Source organism: Gekko japonicus, unplaced genomic scaffold (genome assembly GCF_001447785.1).
Source record: "Gekko japonicus isolate JY-2015 unplaced genomic scaffold, Gekko_japonicus_V1.1 scaffold1498, whole genome shotgun sequence".
Taxonomy (NCBI): Eukaryota; Metazoa; Chordata; class Lepidosauria; order Squamata; family Gekkonidae; genus Gekko; species Gekko japonicus.
In genome coordinates this window covers 272,537-284,344 of record NW_015176494.1, presented here as the reverse complement: position 1 = coordinate 284,344, position 11,808 = coordinate 272,537, and the positions used below count along the sequence as shown (strand labels likewise).

The 11,808-nt window shown below is 47.0% G+C and overlaps 1 protein-coding gene across 1 annotated transcript in view; it reads right to left on the bottom strand.

Annotated features, from left to right (window-relative positions):
* The window catches only part of DRP2 (dystrophin related protein 2), a 66,940-nt gene that overhangs the window by 53,620 nt on the left and 1,512 nt on the right, over window positions 1–11,808 (bottom strand). The window contains exon 2 of the mRNA XM_015427278.1: window positions 5,203–5,207. Coding sequence (XP_015282764.1) covers window positions 5,203–5,207 — 5 coding nt within the window. The remainder of the gene's footprint in view (window positions 1–5,202; window positions 5,208–11,808) is intronic.

The window sequence follows — 11,808 nt, the reverse complement described above, 5'->3', positions numbered from 1 at the left end:
TAGGGAAAACATCTCCCGTCACATATCTACTTGTCAAGTGTGTAATCTCCTAATTTGAAATTTCCTACAAAAAGGTTAGGTTAGGTATGCCATCAGAGGGACACATTTTAAGGGAAAATAAGAACAAGGTTCAAGACAGGACGCACTTGAAAGACCAACAAGATTTCCAGGATAAAAGCTTTTGAGAGTCAGAGCTCTCTTCGTCAGATACAAGTAGGATCAGAGATCCCTGAACCCTTATATCTCATTTAGAAGGTGGTTGTCAGAAGTGGGAAACAGGACACAAAACAACTACATTCGCCCAAGAAAGTTTAAAATCAGGGTTTCTTAAAAAAAAAAATTGTACTCCAAATAGAATCTTAACGATCTACCACGTTTTTATCCCCTCCTTACTCCAAGGAGCACAAAGGTGGCACACGGGGTTCTTTCCTGCCTTTTATCCTCTCAATAGCCCAGGAGGTAGGAGAGGTTAAGATAGAGTGACTGGACCAAGGTCATTCAGTGGGCTTCATGGATGAGTGAGGATCTGAACCCAAGTCTGTCTTACTCCAACATGACACCACACTAGCAATGAAATTTGCAATCTCATGTTCAAACCTGGGCAATTTTCACCAGATTCCGAATGGGCAACAAGTTTCATTCCTGCTCTAGTGGGACAGAGACACCGTTTGCATCCATCTACCCAGCATGAAAGAGGTGAGACAAGAAGCCTTGCACGCCCGTGACTCGGAAGGCAGACTTCCATTTGACAGCCCCCGGATCTGCCCGACTTCAAAAGCAAGACAGATAAATCCAAGCAGCGCAAAGGAAACTGAGAAGGAAGAACATCATAAATCATTCACGCCACAGCTGCTCCCTCTGATGGAAGAGCTGGGGTGCTTCCATGCGCCAATTCTCACAAACCACAAAGTAGGCTAGCCCTGTTCCTCCAGCTGGGAACGATGTTCAAAAGGTGGCCACTCCAAGCCCTGGAGGGAAACTGGGGCCGAGGGTTTGTTGGGGAGCCATCAAAACAAGCACTCCCGGCAGGATGCAAACCCCACTTCCACGCGCGGCTGAGAGGACGCATCAAGCGTCCTGTAACTCACCAAGAACCACAAGGCACCGCTGCCGTTTGCTGGCCTGCTGCGAAACCCACCTTCCTCCTTCCCCAGCACCAGATCTTCTAGGGGGAGAGCCAATCTTTCCACTTCAGCACGAGAACTCTGACTGCAGGCTGCCGCAGGGACGTGAGGCTGGTTTGATTCATCCCTCCCCGGCTCCCACTCCACCCAGAGACCAGACCCATGTGAACTGCTTTTATTTTTAGATCCATGTGTGTGCACCACCGCTCCTTCCGCCTTACCTGGGCAGAGACAGGGATCGCCAGAAGGGCATGTCAGCGGCTCGACGGGAGAGCGTGCGGGCCCGCTACCCTGCCCGGAGCCCTCGGCAGGACAGCAAACGCAGGCAGGAGGTCAGGGGAGAGCGGGTGGGAAAGGAGCTGCTCGCTGCACTCTTTGCTGACCCCCCAGGAATCTGCAGGCGGTGGCAGCCCCGGCAGCCCTGGAGGCCCTGAATTGTAGCTTTGTCCATCTGGAATTCCAACCACCCTCCAAAGCTGCTAGAGTCTTTGTTGGGAGGGGGAGCTGTAAGAGGGAGGCTGAAGGTCACGGGCCCTGCTCCTCCAGGGGTGGACTTGTTGTGATGGTCATGCTCTGCTCTGTGCGCTACTCCCTAGCTGGGGGTGGGAAAGTACGGATCCAGCTGCCATGGGATATGTGTGTAGGAAGGTCAGGCCTCGAGAGGACCCATCACATGCAAATTAAAACACACACACACAAGAATGCCTTCCTGGATCAGACCCAGCATTCAGCTTCCAGCAGTGATCAGTTGCATGTTCTCGGGCACTCAGAAATGACAGCGTCACTCGTTGCATGAGGTGTACAGTAGAGGAGGCGGGACACCCACTCCTCCATCACGAGCATTGGACAGCTGCCCATAAGACGCCCAACCGGGCCTCAGGCATAAAGTACTGGGGGGGGAGAGGAGATGAGGTTTGTTATTGGATCTCCCCTGCTGCGTCTTTTTAACTTCAAAGTAACCGTGGAGAGATCTGCCAAGGTGGGCAGCCGTGCTGGTCTGAACGAAGAGAACAAAGTTAGAGTCCAGTGGCACCCTTAGGAAAAAGCGGTGCAGTCTGAAATGGCAAACTGCTTCAGATCCAGCTCTTTACCGGAAGGGGAAAGCCATGTGTGAAATGGCAGCCCTATACCGGTTTACTCCATGACGGATCAAAAACGGCTTCAAAATGGGTTAAAAACAGCAAGAGTCCAGCAGCATCTTAAAGACTAACAAAGTTTGTGGCAGGGGATGAGCTTTCATGAGTCACCGCTCACTTCTTCAGATACTTCTCCTAGACATGACCTGGTGAGGGAATACGCTTGTATCGATCCATGTGACTCCCCATTCACATAAAAAGCGGGATGTGTGGAAATCGGTTTTTAAAAGAAAACGGAGCATGCTGCTGAGGGGAATTAAATCCGGCCCCTCTCCTCACCACACTGCACTTCGGTTGATTTAAATATTTTCCTTCCAGTCTCACATGTGGCAACAGAGCAAAGTGGGGAGAAATGGCTCTAGGGAGATAGAGTGGTGTAGTGGTTAAGAGTGTCAAGACTCGTGTCTGGAAGACCCAGGTTCGAATCCCCACTCTGCCATGGAAGCTCACTGGGTGACTTTGGGTCAGTCATACTCTCTCAGCCTGCACTACATCACAGGGTAGTTGTTGTGAGGAAAAAATGGAAGAGAGATGTAAGCCGCTTGGGGTCCCCACCGGGGAGGAAGGCAGGGTATAAATAAAGTAAAAATAAAAAAGAATGCTTTAACCAACAGAGCATGGAAAGGTAAAGAAAGGTTTTGCTTCTCTCGCCTGAGCACAGTTTTCTGTTAAAACGAGAGTCCCCCCACATAAACAGATGGACACACGATTGTTCTCTTGAAGTATCTGAAGGGCTGTCACTTAGAGGAGGGCAGGGAGCTGTTCCTGTTGGAAGCAGAGGATAGGACTCGCAATAATGGGTTTAAATTAAGGGCGAGAAGGTACTAGCTGGATCTTAGGAAAAACTTCTTTACAGTCAGAGTTGCGCAACAGTGGAATCAGCTGCCTAGGGAGGTGGCAAGCTCCCCCTCTCTGGCAGTCTTCAAGCAGCGGCTGGACAAACACTTGTCAGGGAGGCTCCAGGCTGATCCTCCACTGAGCAGGGGGTGGGACTAGTTCACCTGTATAGCCCCTTGCCCCCTTCCAACTCTGTGATTCTATGATTCTATGAATAGACATTTAGTTGAGCCCCAATGCTCTACAATGGACCCCTCTCCCTTGTTTACACATGCAGAGGACTGATAGTTTTAATGCTTGTTGATTAGTCGGAGAAAGGCTGCATTCTTTATTAAGTCCACGTTTCTCCCCATTAACGTCAACATTTTATAATGAGGAAATGTCAGGGCTACATTTGAGAGCTGGAGAGTCACTGGACTCAAACTTTTTTCTGTTTCTTCAAACCAACACAGCTACCCACCTGAATGTGAGAGCCTGTTCAATATAGATGGTTTGTTGTCTGACGAACAGATTACTAATGACTAAATTGGGGGAAGGAGGTTGAAATTGTTCCAATTTATTCAGATCAGGCGTGTGGCGATGACTCGATTTAAAAAGGATACGCGTTGCCATAATAAAACACAATCGGGGGGAAATTGCACATGGACTTTTACCAGGGAATGTCTCTGGTATGTATGAGTTAATCTTGAGTCGAGTTCCTATTTGATAAATATTTGATAAGGTGGGGGAAATTATTTGGAGTGGAAATATCTCTAGGGGTATGATCATAGGAAACTCTGGCCTTGAGGGCCCAGGCCAGCCCGATCTCATCAGATCTTGGAAGTTAAGTCAGGTTGGCTCTGGCTAGCATTTGGATGGGAGACAGACCACCAAGGAGTACCAAGGTCGCGACGCAGAGGCAGGCAGTGGCAAACCACCTCTGAATGTCTCTTGCCTTGAAAACCCCACCAGGGTTCACCATAAATCAGCAGAGACGTGATGGCAACAACAGCAACAAATGATCAGAGGCAGGGGAATCAGTACCCCAAAGAACTGATTGCAATACAAAGCAAAGAAAATTTCTTCAAGAGCGTATTGGGATGGCATATAGGTAAAGGTAAAGGTTCCCTTGCTCAAAAGCCAGTCGAATCCGACTCTAGGGTTGCGGTGCTCATCTCCGTTTCAAAGCCGAAGAGCCAGCGCTGTCCGAAGACGTTTCCGTGGTCATGTGGCCGGCATGACTAAACACCAAGGCGCACGGAACGCTGATATATATATGGCATATAACCCCATGTAAATTATCACACATTTATAAGGCCGAGTTCAGACTGGCAGTTCGAAGCGGGAGGGAGTCATGGCAAAAAAGAGCTGGAACAAACTGTTCCGGGTTTTCCCGTTCACACTGCAGCGACTGATGCGGGAGCATACTGGGAGGAGGCGCAAGGGAGCGTTCACACTGTTGGCCCGGAGGCACGGCGGTAAGGCACAGCTTTCTTTTTGGCAATCTAGAGATATGTGCTCATGCGCATAAGCACATAAACGTATAAGAAAAATGTGGGTTTTGGTGTTCACACTTTGTTGGTGCGGGATGGATGCGGGATAATCGCGCTTTCCAGGGTTTGCTACCACTTTCACCAGGTATCTTTTAAACTCGGGAGTGAAGCGTTACATGACGGGCTGAGTACGGGTGGGGAACGCCTGACAGATGTGCCTGTGTGAACGACCCCTTTAATCCAGTTGTGGAACGTTTCTGAAACATGCCTATATCGGGGCAAACTGCCAGTCTGAACTCGGCCTAAGATTCTCATTGACATTTGCTGGCAGTGCCGAGCTCCTAAAAGGAGACTATTACAGGTCTTTTGGGAGTGTACTGAGATCCAGAAATTCTGGGCCGCAGTACTGAAATCAATACGTGGGTGTGAGATTCTCCCAAATCCAAAAATAATGGTGTTATACTATCTTAAAGATGTGGTATTAGAAATCAATTCAGAATTGGAGTTCAATTTGTTAGCTAGTGCACAAATGTGTACTGCGCCTTACTGTAAACCGACAGAGATACCAACAATTTCTGAGTGGCTTTATAGAGTAAGGAAGGCACCTTACTTGAAAAAACTAACATACTATACATGGTCTTTATATAATAATCTTTTATTTGTAGACAATTTTTTCAAACAATGTATAACGTTCTGGAACAACAAGCATAAGGATGATATCCCACCTTATTTTTTTAATAATTTTTGCTATATGTATTTGCCTGTTATTTGTAAGAGTTAAAATTTTTGAATAACGTATCTATAAAACATTATTTGTACCTAGTTGTGTATTAACGGTGGTCATATGCTACCAACTGATAACAACAGACAGTGATGTGATCGGCTGATTACGGTAGATACTACTTCAGTGACAGATCAGTCCTCCGAAATTGTTTTTACAAAGATGGGTTAATCACATTAACTTGTCAAAATGTAATGCTGCAAATCCTTTATACTGCAAATAAAGCTGCTGATGCTTCCTGGGTTGTATGTATTGTTCTTGGGTACTTTCTTTCTTTCTTTTTTTAAAGTCTGATAACTGCTCAGACTATTCTACCGGCTTTGCTTTGATTAAATAATCTTAAGAAAGAAGGTTGTCACTCTGTTTAGAACCGCAGTTATTTGTTTAATGAATTCATAGAATATCACTTTACAAACTCTGAGGCGATTTCCACCAGGGAAATAGATACCCAATAATCAAACTCTACAGAACTAGAAATATAAGGGGGGGTGGGGAAGCAGCAGGTGAGTGAAAAACCTGTACACTTAATTAATTAACAGCTGCAAGGAACAGATAAAACTCATAAGCAAATTAAGCTGCAGTAGCAAAACAAATCAAATGCACCAAGCTCCACAAAATGAAGTGTATCCAGCTTAGGCCTGTCAAGCTCCAGGTGGCGGCTGGAGATCTGGGATTACTACTAGGGATGGGCATGGACCGGGGAAATGTGGTTTGGTTCGCTGCATGCCCAGTTTGCAAACCACGAACCATCACCAACTTTGAGCACCCAAATGAACCGGTTCAATTTGTAAGGTTCGTGATGCAACAGAACGCACACACCCCGGCATGCTAGAGACACCAAACCAACAGAGGATCCCCAGGTGACTCTCGTTTACCTGCCCTCCAAGTTTGGTGAGGTTTGGATTTACGGGGCCTGAGTTATGCCCCCCCCCCCAAAAAAAAGAAGGTGCCCCCAGGAAAGTGCTTTCTGAGGAAATCATAGGCAAAGGTTCAGGAGGTTCAGGAGTGTATAGAATGGATCCTGGGCAAGCTAGAGACATCAAAGAAACAGGGGACCTCCCCCGCATGCTCCTCTACATGCCCTCAGAGTTCCTCCAAGTCCCCCCCCCCATCGCTTTGAAATTTGGTAAACAGGGCTTGGGCTTTTCCAAAGGCTGCTCCCTACTTCTGGAAGTGGTCAAAGGGCCTTCTACTCTCCTGGCTTACCAGGGCAGCTGTAAAAGGGAATTATCTAGAGAGAGCTGGGGGGGCGTGATTTTATATTGGCTATTTTGATGTAGTTAAAAGTATTTCACATTTATTGGCTCAGATATAGTTTACGTTTTAATGAATCACGGTGTTGTAGTCATTGTTCGTACCCACTTCAGATCTTGAGTCATGAGGGAAAAGATGGGTTTATAAATGTTATAAGTAAAGTTATTGTGTCTCCCGTATATCTGTCCTGCTTCTGTCAACCAGGCATGCGCTGGAAGTACTCTGCTCTGAACTTACTTCACAGGCATGTCGGGGCCTGGTTTGTGTCAGGGGGTCCCTGGTGCGTGGGGAGAAGAGGCTTAAAAATTCCTCCCTGCACCATTTCCTCAAACTGAAACAGTCCCCAGGAGCTGCTGTTTGCCCTTTTGGGGAAATGTACGAGTACTGATGTGCTACAGACACCCACACATACGTTTCCACATCAGGGCAAACAGTGGCTCCCCGGGGGCCATTTCAGGTTGGGAAAACAGTCCTAGGGGGAAGCTTAAGGGCCCTCTCCCTATACTCCATGGACCTAGGGTTGCCAGCTCAGGAAATACCTGAAGATTTTGGGGGTGGAGCCTGAGGAAGGAGGGTTTGGGGGAGGCTTCAGTGGGGTGTAATGCCATAGAGCCCACCTTCCAAAGCAGCCTGATTCCTGGCTACTTGGAACATATGGGTAGACCTCATGTCATTTTGAAACTTGCCAGAGCTGGGTTGAGCTCCATCACTAAGAAAAGCGGCCTGATGAAGCCCTAAGAAATGGCAAAGCAACCTAGGTGTGCCGTCACCGCTCCTATGGTTCGCACTACAGCTAGTCTTGAGCTCATGCCGTCTACTACATGCTTTCTTCTGGAAACTCTTCTCTGCATGATGAGCCGGTGAGCGCATCGATCTGAAGAGAGGCTTGTACTTTTGTTGTATACTGAGATAATTACATTAGCGCTAATAAGGCCATGCCATCAAGCTCACCTTCGGGTGCCTGAACAATAGAGGAATCAGATCCTACAGCAGACCAATCGGAGTGCCTGGATTCAAGAGTAGGCCTATGATGGACTACTCCATTGTAAATAGCCTATCACTGGTGTTGGGGTGTGTGTTGGGTGTGGGTACTGCAGGGATATAAGCGGGACTCGGACCTCGCTACTTTGTCTTTCGTTTTGCTTGCTTTAATAAACACGAGCTGATCACTACTCAGCGCCTCCGAACTCAGTACATTACAACTTTCAAGAACTATTAGGTCACCATTCAACTGGTGCGGTTGTCGTTTATGCATGACGGCCAAACTATTTGTAATGTGGATTAATTTCGGTTGTAAGGAGAGCTGTGTAAGAAGACAGTAGTCTCAAGTGTGATTTGTACAGCATGACAGATTATTCTGTTTATCTGTTTGTATTTTCTCCAAGGGAACAGATCCCCGTCACCTGGAGGTCAGTTGTAATCCCAGAAGATCTCATGCCACCACCTGGAGGCTGGCAACTTTACATGGATCTGAGACAAATCAGACAATGTTAACGTGTCATTAGGCCTTCAGTAATACTTACATCAGCCTTGTAAGGTGGGCCACTACTGTTTTCGTATTACAAACGGAGGACTGAAGAAGAGAGAATGGCTTATCTAAGCCCACCTTATTATTACGTATATTTATTCACATATATACACAGGATGCCTCACAGTGTTTCGTAAGAAAAAATAGATGAGAGTCAGTGTGGTGTAGTGGTTAAGAGTGTTGGACTAGTTTCTGGAAGACCCAGGTTCGAATCCCCACTTGTGCTGGGTGACCCTGGGCCAGTCAGACTCTCTCAACCTCGACTGTTTCACAGGGTTGTTGTCAGGGCTCTTTTTCTAGAAAAAGCCCAGCAGGAACTCATTAGCATAATAGGCCACACCCAACAGCAGGAACTCATTAGCATACTGGGCCACACCCCAGACAGCACAGCTCATTGGCATATTAGGCCGCACCCCCATGTTACCAGAAGTGTGGTTATCCAGCCACACCCACCTTTTGCTTGTTATTCTGTTTACCTTGTTTGTTGTCAAAACCCAGGGCTTTTTTTGTAGCAGGAACTCCTTTGCATGTTAGGCCACACACCCCTAATGTAGCCAGTCCTAATGAGTTTCTGCTGTTGGGTGTGGCCTATTATGCTAATGTGTTCCTGCCGGGTGTGGCCAACTTGGGAGCCAGCCGGAACTCCGTTCCTGTGCGTTCCTGCCCAAAAATAGCCCTGGTTGTTGTGAGGATAAAATGGAGGAGAGGAGAAGGACGTAGGCTGCTTTGGGTCCCCACCGGGGAGAAAGGTGGGGTATAAATGAATCAAATAAGTAAAATGGGTCACTGACCACAAGGAGCTTACAATACAATAGACAATGAGTGCCAGCGTGAGACAGTGATTGGACTAGATCTGGGAGACCCAGGTTCAAATCCCCACTCACTAGGCAATCTGGGTCCAGCCGCTCCCAGCCTAAGCCTCATTTCTACAGTCAGGGGTACCCCCCATGCAAAGTGGCGCAGTGAAGAAATGCAGCGGCCGTGATCGACTGAGAAAGAACCTGTGTTTCTGAAGCTTCTGCCGAGCATGTTTGAAATGCCAGCTCTCTCTGCGTGGCGCAGTTCTAAAAGCTCTCTCTGGAGACGAAAGAGCCCCTGGCAGCAGCAAGCGTTCTTACTGAGAGAGAGCCCGCAGTGAGCAGAGGGGGCAGCAGCGCCAACTCTGGAACAAGGGGAATGGGGACTGCTCAGCGAGCACGGATGTTTAATGCAACCAGGCTCATAGCCAGCGTGGGGCTGGTGGGTGCGGTGCCTCACTTGGAAGGCCGATCTGCCTCTCTTAAAAACTGGTTTTTTTAAAAAAAAAATGTGGCATGGCAGCTTGCATTTAAAGAGCGAGGTCTTAGTTTTAGAATGTAATCATGATCTTGTTAAGAACAAGAAAAACGCAATTAGATGAGATCTGGCTATCCCCACGTGATAAGCTAATTCAGAGAGTATATGGCTTTTTGTTAGAGGACTACCTACAAGATGAAATGGTCAGCACAAACATGTTAGCATGGAATAAAGATCTAGGATATATGATAGATATGGTCCAATGGGCAAATACCAGGAAATCATTGAAATACGTGAGAGCGATTAACTACAAAGAAAATAGTTATAAAGTTTACCATTGATGGTATTGGTCTCCAGATAGGATAGCAAAATGCCACCCCTCAGCACCGAAAATATGCTGGAAATGTACAAAAAACATAGGAACTTTTTCCCATATGTGGTGGTGCTGTGAGAAAGCTAAGAGGTATTGGGAACTGATACAAAAACCTATTGTCGATATTATGAAGCTAAACATGGTTTTAACCCCTGAAATAGCTTTACTGAATATGGTACCAGAGGATTATAAACCAAATGAAAAATATGTAATAACATATATAATGACGACCGCAAGAATATTAATGGCCAAATACTGGAAACAAGATAGAGTCCCAACAAGACAGGAAACACTAGAAAAATTGGTGGAGGTAGCAGAAATGGACACGCTAACCTTAATTCTTCAAGGGAAAGATGAAAGTGTATTCATTAAAAGATGGGAAAGATTATATAAATGGATGTATAATAGGAAATTTTGAATCAATGCATGAAAGAATGTAAATATGTAAATGTTAAACAAAATGTGATGACTGGAAAGACGAAGATATATTAATGTTAATGTGAATTATGAAGGAAAAGCATAAATAAAGACGTAAAAAAGAAAAGAAAAAGAAAAATCTACAGTAGCTGGTGTCTCCCCAACGTGATTCTGGTCCAAATTCCATCCAGTTCTTCCCACTCAAGACTCCCGGTTCTCCCAGATTAGAGTCTGCGCACTTAACTGCTGCACCAAACTGGCACTCACCAAACTGGCTCTACACCAAACTGGCCCTTTGGAGAGAGGACAATACATCATTGTACGTTGCTGAGGTCCCTCCCTTCCCCAAACCCTGCCCTTCACAGTCTCCACCCCAAAAATCTCCCCCCAATTTCCCAACCCAGAAATGACAACTCTAGTGGATTGGTCATGATCATGCAGGAGAGAACCATCAGTGGTTATTAACTGTGAAGGTTAAATAGAACCTCCATGTTTCAAGAGGTGGTATGAAACTGAGGGAGGCTTTGGTCTTTGTGGACCTTCCTGGGGCATGTTGTTAGAAATGTGGGAAACTGGGTGCTGGACTACATGGACCTGGTCTGATCCAGCAGGGCTTTTCTTCCTCACCCTTACGATGCTTAAGTGTTGGTCTTTGTGGACCTTCCTGGGGCATGTGGTTAGAAATGTGGGAAAATGGGTGCTGGACTACAAGGACCTGGTCTGATCCAGCAGGGCTTCCTCACCCTTACGATGCTTAAGTTATCTTGGGGAGGAGGAACGCTTTTTAGAAACTGTGGCTGTGGACCACAGCAGGATGCTTACATGGGTAACTTTAGGAAGTTATTACCGGTTTTAAGGAAAGTGTTCCATTATAAGCAGAGGAAAGCTTTTGCACGCTTTTGCAGAAGTTAGACTTTTGTGATCACAGGAAGGCTGGCGGTGTTGTTCTGCTGCAGTCAAAACGTCAACGTGTCTTGGAACACTTTTTTGGGGGGGGCCATCGAGTCACGGCTGACTTATGGCGACCCCGTAAGCTTGCCAAGGCAAGAGACGTTCAGAGGTGGCTTGCCATTGCCTGCCTCTGTGTCATGACCCTGGTATTCCTTGGAGGTCTCCCATCCAAATACTAGGCAGGCCTTAGCTTCTGAGATCTGACGAGATCGGGCTAGCCTGGGCTGTCCAGGTCAGGGCTGGGACACCTGGCTCACAGAAGCTTCTGTCACAATAAATTTGGGACACCTTGAAGGCTAACGGATTGATCGTGACAGACGCCTCGGTGAGCCAGAGACCACTCTGTCACATGCATGAAGGAGTCTGGCAGTTATGAAGAACCCCTTGGTTCCCTATCAGTCCTTTGGAGCCCCACCTGGGAATGTAGAAAATTCACCTGCAAGGAAGGCTGGTGACGACCCCCCCCAACCACAGTGTTGCAGATATGCTAAGAAGATTTTGATTGACTGCTTGCACACGTTAATTATTTGTGATGCCAATGCGGTGCAGCGGCCGGAATGTCAGATTCAGACTTGGCAGACCCTCAAACCCCACCTCTATTATGTAACACACCAGAAAATCCAACCAGGCTGCCATCCTAAAGAGAGTCGATGGGCTTGG